The 12,170-nt window shown below is 41.1% G+C and overlaps 1 protein-coding gene across 10 annotated transcripts in view; it reads left to right on the top strand.

Annotated features, from left to right (window-relative positions):
• The window catches only part of TPD52L2 (TPD52 like 2), a 42,782-nt gene that overhangs the window by 12,684 nt on the left and 17,928 nt on the right, over window positions 1–12,170 (top strand). For 4 of the 10 annotated variants that reach the window (XM_060771906.2, XM_060771905.2, XM_060771903.2 and 1 more), the window contains exons 4-6: window positions 752–811; window positions 3,446–3,505; window positions 10,939–11,040. In XM_060771906.2, the coding sequence (XP_060627889.1) occupies window positions 752–811; window positions 3,446–3,505; window positions 10,939–11,040 (222 nt within the window). Of the gene's footprint in view, window positions 1–751; window positions 812–3,445; window positions 3,506–10,938; window positions 11,045–12,170 lie in introns of those variants that run through there. The other 6 variants (XM_060771907.2, XM_067468255.1, XM_060771908.2 and 3 more) reach the window with 5 other exon arrangements.

Below are 12,170 nucleotides of genomic sequence, written 5' to 3'. Positions count from 1 at the left end.
CAATTAAGATAGGACTGGCTAGAGTAGAAATGTTTGTCTGGTGAAGCTTTATTTATTGCGCTGCTGACTGCAGTCATGTTATTGCAACCCAGCAATGACAGTCAGTGTTTCTCCAGCCACCATCTTCCAAATGATGCTGTGGCTAAATAACTTCCAGTTAGATAGAAGATGAGTAAAAAAAGGAATGCTGGTTCATCAGGCATAAAAAGATATGGTGAAAAACAAGATTTGCTGAGGTGTGCCTGTAATTGTCGTTATGGTTCTTTCATCAGACTTGTGTGTGCCCAAAAACAGATGAATCTTGAAACCTAAACTTATGTGTGCCCAAGGAATAGATGAACTGGTTCTCCATGCTTCCTGTTCAGCTGTTTTGTTTTAGTCATCTAATAACAGTCAGTGCTTCACGCTCAAAGCACACTGCATGATCCAATCTGCAAATAATGTTTCAAGTCACTGTCTCTCCCCTCCCCAGCCCTGAATAATGTTTAAATCTTAATTCCACTGACAGGCAAGTGGCCTACACCATGGCTTGAAAAAACTACTCCGGTGGATCCTCAGATCCCAAACAATCCAGCTGATTCTCAGACTCCTAGCCCAAGAAGGAAATCTTCTGAGTTCTCACCCCGACCCATTTCTTAGCTTAACTGCTCACTTTTTTTCATCACCTCTTTCCTGAGTGTTGGTTTCCTTTTCACTTGAAATCTTCCCCTCTTTTTGAAAGTGTGATTGACCCCTGGGTTTTTATTTCTAGTTATATGAAAACCTCTGAGAAACTTGGAGAGTGGAATGAGAAAGTGACCCAGTCGGATCTGTGAGTGCCTCTCTCCCGTCTCCCGAGCACTGCCTCACTCTCCTTGGCTCTGGATTCCACCTTGTTTCACACCTCCGTCTCGGTCACAGAGGAAGCTGGCTGCATGCTTGGGATGCAGCGGAGCCATACTAAGGCCTCTTGCTTGTTAATGTTAAACCTTATTCCTTGCTTTTCAGTTCTCTTGGCCGTCTTCAGGATTAAACACTTTGCTGGCTTCTTTGATATGCTCTTGTGCAAAGAAAGGAAAATTCCAATCAGTTACCATAATTTATTCAATAAGATTAGAACTAGGAAGTGCCCTTTTTATTTTATTTTTTAGCCACTGGTGCTACCTATTATTTGCTAGGCAGTACTCTTTTATTTTGCATATGAACTTTCAGGCAAAGCTAATACTGGACCTTAGCTTGCCAATGTGTTAGTACCATTGCATATACCCCCAGCATTTCAGAAATCAAAACTGGGATTCACACAGCCAAGAAATAGCAGTGTGTAGTCAAGATGACAAAAGTTGTTAATGAGTGAAGAAAAACGCAGGATTTTGCTTCTGCTTGAGTCTACTTGGACAGGCATGATGCTCCCCTTCATGGAATTGACTGAGTGCAATCTACAAAGTAGATGTAATCAGGACTGTACCGGTCAAATTGGGAAACAGAGGCAGTATGCCATTTGAGGGCATGACAGATTCTAGGGAGGACCAGATTTTTAAAAATCTAATCTTTGTGGAGGTACTACAGGGAAGGGAAATGTAATTATGTGAAGGGTACGTGGGCTGGAAGTGTATGTCTTCTAGCAGGCATGGGCAAACTTTGGGCCTCAGGTATTTTGGACTTCAAACTTTGGCCCTCTGGTGTTTTAGACTTCAACTCCCACAATTGTGGGAGTTGAAGTCCAAAACACCTAGAGGGCCAAAGTTTGTCCATGCCTGTTCTGCAGCCATCTAAATTATCAAAACCCTGGGTTGGTGTAGGGTTTTCGGGCTATATGGCCATGGTCTAGAAGCGTTCTCTCCTGACGTTTCACCTGCATCTATGGCAAGCATACTCTGAGGCAGTGAGGTCTGTTGTTTATATTTTTCTATTTTCCAACAGACTTCACTACCTCTGAGGATGCTTGCCATAGATGCAGGTGAACCATCATGAGAGAATGCTTCTAGAACATGGCCACATAGGCCGAAAAACCTACAACAACCCAGTGATTCTGGCCATGAAAGCCTTTAACAATATCAAAATCCTATCTGTTACTTTTGAAAGAGTGCATGAGATGTGTGTTTTTATGTAGATGTCAAGCTACAGATAATTAACAATGACCTCTTTGCACATTGGGAAGCGGTGGGGAGGGAATGGTGCCTGGCAGCTGTTTTGATAAATTAAGTAGAAGGATTTGAAGCCAATATTTCTGCAAAGAGGAGGCCATACATCTCAAGCATCACTCTGTTCAGTGACTCATGCTTGACTGTATATATGTATCAATCTCCTTTTGTGTTTGTGTGTGTTTGAGAGAGAGAGATTGGGTGTGTAACTGTCTAAAGTGCATTCTAGTCTTTTATTTAACTACTTGCCAGCTCACTATAGATAAAAAAGAATTGTATCCATGAGAGAAGAAACTTGTAGATGAAGGATGCAATGTTTTATGCCTCATTTGTCAACCTATGGCTTTCTATGATAGACAGAAGCCACCTCTGCAGATACAGCCCATAGACTAGTGGTTCTCAACCTGTGGGTCCCCAGATGTTTTGGCCTTCAACCCCCAGAAGTCATAACAGCTAATAAACTGGCTGGGATTACTGTGAGTTGTAGGCCAAAACACTTGGGGAGCCACAGGTCAAGTACCACTGACATAGACTGAGATATTCTCTCTGTTCCCTTCATTGAGCCACTGTTTTTTGCCCATAAGCCTCTCTCCCCACCAAGAAGATTTATTAAGAGCAATGGATCTTCATCCCCCTTTGATTACATGCTCAGCCTTTCTTATGAGAAAAAGCAGGTCATTGGTTAATTTGCAGACCTAATATATTTGGGTTAAGACCACCCATATGTTCCTTCAAGCTATTTCTGCCCAAACTCCTAGCTTGATTTTTTTTCTAGAGTTGCTTGTAAGTGTTGTGTAGGCTGGAGCCTAAAGTTAGCCATAGCATGAGCTTATCAGTTGCTCAAAGAAAAATATTTACTCTGTTTACCTTACTGCTGATCTACCTTACTTATTGATCTACTCACATTTGCATGTTTTCGAATTGCTAGGTTGAGATGCTGCAGGAAAAAAACCCCATTTCAACTGGTATTTTTAATCAGCTTTTGGATATACATACAATCTGGTTCTCTTTGTAGCATCTAACTGCAATATTTAAGAACAACTATGCCTTAAATGTGATGCAAATCTACTTGGAAGTGAAAGAGAAGTGAGGAAACCTGTCTTTTGTAACTCGTTTTTCCCATGTGATTTTGTGGGTTCAACTTGATGACCGAAGACAAAAAAATGTAAAATGTCAAGTAGCTGATTGGAACAGAATTTCTTTTAGCCTTATGATTTCTGCAATCAGATGTGGGTGAATTATGTCCTAGTAGGCAACATATAGCTAAATATATACATCAACAAATAAGCTATTGCTCCCTTCTCTAATCTCCATTGTATTTGTAGATATGTTTCGGCCAGCAGCACACTGGAAGACTGGAATGACAAATTAACCCAATCAGAAGCGTGAGTGTCTTAACCTTTAGTAATAAAGCCCATTCCCTTTATACAGTAGCATTGCACCTAACTAGCAGTTCCCTTCCCTGCACTTAACTGTCTATCTGCTTGGTCCCCAATCTGTAAATGCTGCTTGTTTTTCTAAGCAATCAGGAAGGGTGGGGGAAGGATGATTTATAGCTGCACTGTAATGGGGGTGCTGAACCTTTTCTCCGGGATGCTCTGAAGCCAAATGAGTGATAGCTTCCCAGTGCTCTTTGGAAATGAGCAGCAGCCTTTGGTCATGGGCTGCCTTGCAATAGGCCTCAGTTGGAATAGAGAGAGTTAGTCAGCACATCCATTGTGTGGGCTGCACTTCTGTGAGAGCACAGCAGGAACACAATGCAGCAGTGAGCACAACATTGGGATCCTTGAAAATCTGGTTTCATTTTATCGGAAATACAAGTTTCTAGTTCATACTATTGTGAACTTTTAGAAGTCGTAACAGCCAATCAGTGTGGCCAGGATTCCAAAAGAGAAACATTGCAACTTGCATTCCAAAAAAAGAACTTTCAGAACTCTGCTGGAATGCAGAAAATTCAGATGGTAGATGATAAGGGCTTTAGTTTCCATATCTCTGGCAGACCAGAACTAATTGAAGGGTTTCTGCTTCTGTTGCTGCTTTTTAAAACATCAGTATTTTTTTTATCTTTTACTCTTAAATTTTAAAATTTGCTTCTAATTGCTTTTTCAAAGTTTGATTAAATTTAACTCAGTTTTATTGCATTTTATTTTGGCCAAAATCCAATTGTGATTTCCATGTAATCAAAGGGATGCAATTTTTAACTTATCAAGTTTCCATTGATTCAGAGGGTCTACTGTAGCTGGGACTATGATCTTTGTATTTCTAGACTTTGCTGTGAAAACTTTGGCTGTGAGGCTGCCCATAGGTTGAATGACTAATTTAAAAAAATTAATACATATTTTAAAAATATATCTAAATAAAAATGTAATGTTAGTTTGTGGGATTAACATAACTCAAAAACCACTGGACGAATTGACACCAAATTTGGACAGAATACACCTAACAACCAAATGAGTGACCATCATTCATAAAAACACTGAAAAACACAGCTGAAGGGACTTAAAAAGCCAAAAAAGAGGAAAAAAACGATACAGCACATGCACAGAAAAGACTCTAGAAAACAAAGCACACAATAGCATATCCACACTCTCTTCCAGACTACAGCTCCCAGCATCCCCTAGACCAGACCCTTTAGGAGAGGAGGAGGATCCAAATGCACTTCTTCCAAGATGCAAGCTTTCTTCTCCTTGGATCTCTCTGAGAGCATCCTAATCCCAGCATATTTCCAATTTCATATTCCTGGACTGCAACTCACACCAATCCTCCAGAAAGATAGATTAGATAGAGATAGGTAGGTAGATAGACAGATCGATCAGGAGGACTGCTGGGAGTTGCAGTCCAAGAATAGGTAGAGAAGGAGGAAAGGGTAGAAAGAGGAAGGGAAAGAAAAGGGGGCAAGGAAGGGAAGAGGAAGAGAAGGAAGGAGAGAAGGAAAGAAAAAAAGGGAGGGAAGGAAGGGAAGAGGGAGGGAAGGAAGGAGAGAAAGAGAAAGAGGAAGGGAAGGTTGGCCACAGCAACGCGTGGCGGGTACAGCTAGTATTTTATAAATAAGAAGCAAGGAGAGTAGCACAAATTATGGTGTAGGGCAGCAGTGGCGGTGATGAGAAGTCCTGACTGCTAGGCTCTCCATAAAAAGTTGACCATAGAACTGCATTGGAAGATCTATAAATGCCCAGAGAAGTGTTCTCACTGGGCAGTGTAAGTCACACTGGAGGACCTAGAGATTTCTAGAGATCATGTATTGATCTGATCTGCGGAATGTGGAGGGAGGGCCAACTGCACAGTTTAAATAAGCATTGACTTGCCATTCCACAATTTTATCCATGGCCTGCTCTTTTCAGGCGATGGAATTTTCTTATTATTCTTTTCAATAATTAAATTTAGGTTTATTAAGTATCATAGCCTTAAAAAAATCAACTGAAGAATAAAAAGGAGATACAGACTGACCAATAACAAGCAAGAACAACACAAACACGCAAAAACAAACATTCTAAATGTGTTATTGAAAGCTTTCATGGCCAGAATCACTGGGTTGCTGTGAGTTTTCTGGGCTGCATGGCCATATTGTAGAAGTATTCTCTCCTGACGTTTCGCCCACATCCATAGTAGGCATTTTCAGAGACTGTTGGAAACTAGGCAAGTGTGGGATCTGTAGAATGTCCACAGTGGGGAAAAGAATTTTTGTCTGTTTGAGGCAAGTGCAAATGTTGCAATTGGTCCCCTTGATTAGCATTGAATGGCTTGCATCTTCAAAACCTGACTGCTTCCTGCCTGGGAGAATCCTTTGTTGGGATGTGTTAGCTGGCCCTGATTGATTCTTGTCTAGAATTCCCCTGATTTTTTGAATGTTGCTCAAACATTCTAAACTATAAGGAAAAAAGAAAACACAAAAGAAGGGGGGAAGGAACAAGAAAAAATGAGACTTCTTGCTTTCCTACCAGTGAAATAAGATTTTAAAATTTATAGAATCTGCCATTGATTTTATATACTTTATATAAAATTCTGAGAGATTGTTAATTCTGAGAGACTGTTAGTTTTCAGAATCCACAAAATATATTCAAAAAAAGAAGAAAGAAATAGCTTCCAGTCTTTCGTAAATTTATCTGTTTTTTCTTTCTTTCATCAGATTAGTCTATTTATTTCCTCAGTTTCAGGTTTGTTTTTTATTACAACTATTTACCGGCAGGATCTCAGCGCTCTTCCACAATTCTGGTTAGAGTATTCTATCTACATTATATTATTCTCGTTCTTCCTAGTATTCTGTTGCTCAAACTCCAAACTCATACAGGTTTCTTGCTGTTGCAATCCTGATGGTTTGGGGAAGTTTAGCAGATTTTGCTTCAGCTTTACTCAACAGGCACAGTCCCACTTTCTTCTGTTCACAGCATCTGGCCATTCGGAGTCAACAAACAGCACACTTTGGTCAAGTTGCATTGGCATTTGTCCCGGAGAAGCAGGAAGTTTTGCATTTCTTGGTCACTTTCCTGTGTTGTGTGGCAGGAAGTCTTAATTCCATGGATTGAACTCCTGTTTCCTGGCCTGATCTTTAAAAAATACTGCTACTCCATTTTTTCCAATTCAGATTTTGCACTAAGGGCCAGTGCTTCAATCCATTTAGTGAAACATGCCTCGAGGACTGAAGGTGTGAGGCAAGTCCTTCTTCCCTGTCTATCCATCAAGCAGCTACAGCTGCTCTGAGAAGAGAAGGGACACCAGTGTGAGACTTAAGCTTGTGCACTTCCTTTTTTGCTGCCTTTGGGAAGTTTCCGCTGAATAAGCAAGCAGTTTTAAGAGCCTTCTGGCAGAGCAGGAAACAGGAACTAACGCTGGACATGCGATGGCAGAAATAGCCTTTGTGCAGTACTTAGAAGCATCGTTACATCCAGGTTATGATGACAAGTGTGCATGTGTTGCTGAGGCAGAGGAGATAGTTAAGATTGTGTCACGCTCCTGCAAGTTGGAAGCTGAAGGCGCTCAGTGCTGTGCAGAAATTTGAGAAGCTAGAGGGCATCTTTTGGGAGTGTGTTGATGGTGGATTACTGTATGGGAGAGGATTGGAGTGGGTGCCTTTTATAGTGTCTTCAAGCACTATGGTTTTAGCTCAGGGGTCCTCAAACTAAGGCCCGGGGGCCAGATACGGCCCTTCAAGGTCATTTACCAAGCCCTCGCTCAGGGTCAACCTAAGTCTGAAACGACTTGAAAGCACACAACAACAACAACAACAACAACAACCCTATCTCATCAGCCAAAAGCAGGCCAACACTCCCCATTGAAATCCTAATAAGTTTATATTTGTTAAAATTGTTCTTCATTTTAATTATTGTATTATTTTAAGTGTTTTTGCACTACAAATAAGATATGTTCAGTGTGCATAGGAATTCATTCATGTTTTTTTCAAATTATAATCCGGCCCCCCAACACTTTGAGGGACTGTGACCTGGCCCTCTGTTTAAAATGTTTGAGGACCCCTGTTTTAGCTGAATGCACAAACCACTTCACTGTGCTGGTTTTGAGAGCACGGATTTGGTTGGGATAAATTGGTTGGCAATGCCTCTGAATACTTACCACTAGATGAGTGGTTCCCAACCTTTTTTGACCAGAGACCACTTGATCGGGGACCTCCCGACATCCCAGTTGCCTCAGCACTATAAGAGGGCTTCCTGAGACCAGTCACTCTTGTTGCCGCGTGGTTTTGAGGCAACGGTGTAGTAATGGTAAGGTGCCGCAGAGCATATTTTTGTTTTTGTGGACCTCTGGTGTTCCATGGGCAACAGGTTGGGAACCACTGATCTAGATTTACCTTGCAATATTCTAACTAGCACTGTAGGACAGAATAGTCTTGATCAAACGATAGGAACTTGGGAATATGTAATACACTTACTTGTATTTGCCTTAATATGGTGGTCAAACCGGTTTTCATGTGGAAAGTAACCAAAACATGCTACGCACAGAATTAGTGTTGAGAGGTGCATGACGGTTTCCCAAGGTCCAACAGGGATTTTTCACCTTAAAACCCAGTTTCCCCGCTGCTATTGATTTCAAATAGCCAGGAATACTTATTCTAATACAAATTTCTTGGGGTAAAACACTGAAGTAAAAGGTGAAGGTGGTTTCTTAACCTGGGAAAACACCTCTCTGGAGGTTTCTAGGCCTGCCAGAAATTGACGTTTGAGTCCTGCTGGATGACCTAACGAGAACAGAGTAATCAAATCTAAAGAAGTTAAACTTGAAAATGTGGAGGGCTGAATGTATCTCCACGATGTTTACTTACAGAGTAGTGGTTCCCAAGCTTTTTTTTCACCAGGGACCACTGCCCAACATTAGTACCAAAAGAATTACGAATCAGTTTTTGGTCAACTTTAGATTTGGTTTGATTATTTGGAATGCTGGTTCAGAAAATTGCATTGGATAGACCACATCAGCTATAGTTTCAGATACAGAACATTTGCCATCCAGTAGCTGCCATCTGCTTGCCCACAGAAAAACTTATTTAATAATCTAGAGCTGAAGTAGTCTATCCAATTCAATTTTCTATTCAACACCCCAAATAACCCCAGAACCAGGCCTAAAAACGTAGAGACCAAGAAAGAATTTTTTTTGTTGGTCTGTGTTATTATCCATGGATTTTGTTAATGCTCGTGTTAAAAAAGAAGGGGAGGGAGCTGAGGTTGAAAAAGATACAAAAAGCTGAGTGCGAGACCCAAGAAACTGTCCCTAACAGCTACTGCTATTATTATTATTATTATTATTATTATTATTATTATTATTATTATTATGGAATTAACAGTGTCTTACAAAGGGCTCCTTTCCCATTACAACTCTGGTGTTTGGCAGTGGGAGCTAATAACAACAACAACAATGGGGGACATTCCTTCTCTCTCTCACTCCTCCAACGGTGGCACGCACTGTCCTCCACAGACCTTATTTTAGGTCTCACAGCCCATGGGTTGGAAACCATTGTTATAGAGTAAGGCAGGGGTCCTCAAACTGAGGCCCGAGGGCCGGATACGGCCCTACAATGTCATTTACCCAGTCCTCGCTCAAGGTCAACCTAAGTCTGAAATGACTTGAAAGCACACCACAACAACAACAATCCCATCAGCCAAAAGCAGGCCCACACTTTCCATTGAAATACTAATAAGTTTATATTTGTTAAAATTGTTCTTCATTTTAATTATTGTATTGTTTTAAAGTGGGGTTTTTTAAACTACAAGTAAGATGTGCAGTGTGCATAGGAATTCATTCATGCTTTTTTCCAAATTATAATCTGGCCCTCCAACAGTTTGAGGGACTGTGGCCTGGCCCTCTGTTTAAAAAGTTTGAGGACCCCTGGAGTAAGGAATGGACACCGTATGAGAGAGTGGGAGTGTGTGTGTGTTTGAGTCAGAGGGTTTTTTTAAATATTAAGCATGACACAGAGTTGAAGAAAATGAACCTCCTAATGCTATGAATTGTGAGCTTGACTGGGAGGGAAAATCATCCAAAACAGCTAAGTAAATAGAGCAGAGCTGCCATGCATGGAAGTGGGTTCATAATCTTGCAACTTATATTGTTAAGACTTGGAAATCCGCAACTTTATTGAGCATATGCAAATAACTCTTTCCTTGATCTCTGTGTATCTCTTTAGACCAGTGGTTCTCAACTTGTGGGTCCCCAGGTGTTTTAGCCTACAACTCCCAGAAATCCCAGCCAGTTTACCAGCTGTTAGGATTTCTGGGAGTTGAAGGCCAAAAACATCTGGGGACCCCAAGTTGAGAACCACTGCTTTAGACTTATGTAGTCTTGAGTTCAGTATAATGTACTCCTAGATAGGTGTATGAGATTGTACCCTTAGTACCTCAAGATGTTGGTGGGCAAGTGGACGCCCAAAGGGTAAGGAATTCTAGGACTCTTGACTGTAACAAGAGCTCCAGTTACTTCCTTACTTGCAGTGATGTTTTGGGAAAAACATAACTGGCCCCGGCATCTTCTTCAGTGCAACATGTAAGGACTAAAGACTAGAGTTCACCAACTGTGCTGTCAGAGTGATGATTTTTGAAATCCCCAAAATTGTATAGTTCATAAACGTTGCTACCGCTCTTGTTTTTAAGCAGGACCTTTTAATGGTAACTGATGGGAAACATTTTCCTTCTATGGCAGAAGTCATACCTATTCTTTTTTATTTAACCTGTCAGTATTAATAGTTGTTTCCAAGCTACCAGTGGCATCTCTGCACTTTTTGAGCACTGCAAATTCCTGTCTTTTTCCTCTTCCTCCTCCTGGTTAGATGGGGCCGGGAGCTGTTTATATGGTGCAAAGGAAAAGTGTGGAGATGTAAGAAGCAGAAAGTCCAAAATGAAATTTCAAAGACTTCTAAGTTCCTCCTACTGTGAGAATTAAAATCAACATTTGGTAGTAAACAAGGATGATGAGCAAGGCTTTAAGACGTGGTTGCATCAGGAACCAGCTGAGCAATGTCTTCAAATTACTCATTCCGAGATGCCCTGGTTTGTTTCCAGGATGTTGGTAAATGCATTTCAAGAAGTGTGCCAGCATCATTTTAATAGCTGCATGTGTGTCTCCTTTGGTGTAGAGACCTCTGCAAGTAGAATGAGGCCCCTGAAGCCTGCAAAATGAATTATTTATAGATAAATAGAGGAGCATTTATGATGTTCACGGGGTGCTTGCTCACACAGGGGCCTTGGTCAAAAACACCGCCTTCCTTCTTGCTTTCAACACCATTTTCTGAGCACCAGCTGTGGTTTTCCCTTGCTGCTTGAGTCCTTTCCTTCTTAATTACTGCCTTTCAGCTGTTACAATCCTTGTTTTCCTTGCCTAGTTACAAGAAGACACAAGAAACGCTGTCTCAGGCGGGACAGAAAACTTCAGCTGCCCTTTCCAATGTGGGCTCCGTGATCAGCCGGAAGCTGGGAGACATGAGGTAAGAAACGGTCTACCAAGATGCTCTCCTCTCTGTCAGGTTGGCTAAGCAGAAACTATTCTCGTAGCATCAATGAGGGCAGACAACTCTGGCTGTAACAGATCCTATTTATAGGACTGACACGCAGTTGCAGATGGCCATTTATTCTGGGCTGCAGAACCTCATGAGGGCTTTGGGGTTGAGTGCATTCCTCCCATTGTAACCAAGAGCAGTGCCACAGAAGACTGTCCTTTTCCATGGCATCTTCCTAAAAGGATTTGCAGATTTGTACATTTTTTTCTATTCTAAAAGATTGCAGTGCTTCTCGTAAGGCTCAATTATTGACATTGAGAGCTTCAAGCTCATCATCACATCTTTAGTTCTATGTTTTTTTCTTAAATCACTACTAGAATGTGGTCTTGAGAATGTGTCTTAAATAGAATTTGGCCCTTGGGTTGAAAGAGGTTCTGTGACTACAACAGAAATCTTTGTTTACCTTTTTTATGACTCCCAGAATGATCTTTATGTGGGGATGTCCTCCTTCAATACTTTGTTAAGCAGCTAAGGCATGTTCTACCTACTACTACTAAACTCTGGGTCTCTGAACACATGTCATTAAGAAGTGGGACCTTGCACCACATCCTAAAATGACAGAAAAACTGTTTTTGTCACTGTTGCTTGTATTTGTAACAGGTGAAAGGGGGTGCAATGGTCATTCAGCTTCTTTGTAAACAAATGCCATGGATCACTTTGTCACTCCTAACGAAAAATATTTTGCTCTTCCGAATGCTGATTGCATGCATCTAAATGTACCTAACATGACTAAAAACCAAGGGATTACAGTGGCACAGAACATAATTCTGTAGCTCTCCAAAAGTTATGTTTTGGCATAAATGTCTAATGTACTAATGAATTTCATCATTTCTTCATTGGCAAGGTGTAATTTTTTTTAACCCCACAAACAGTTGTTTTAAGCTTCTTCGTGAGTTTACTACTAATCAGTCTACAAGCGTAAGAACATCCTCCAACAATAATGTGTTCAGGAGTTCACTTAGTGTGTGTCCCTGTACTCTGAGTGCTTTAGTACCTTGTATAATCAACTGCAATTGGATTACGGATGCAGCTGCTGGTGTGGAAGTACAAGCAGCTGT

This window comes from Anolis sagrei, chromosome 4 (genome assembly GCF_037176765.1).
Source record: "Anolis sagrei isolate rAnoSag1 chromosome 4, rAnoSag1.mat, whole genome shotgun sequence".
Classification (NCBI taxonomy): domain Eukaryota; kingdom Metazoa; phylum Chordata; class Lepidosauria; order Squamata; family Dactyloidae; genus Anolis; species Anolis sagrei.
This window is presented reverse-complemented; position numbering and strand designations above follow the sequence as displayed.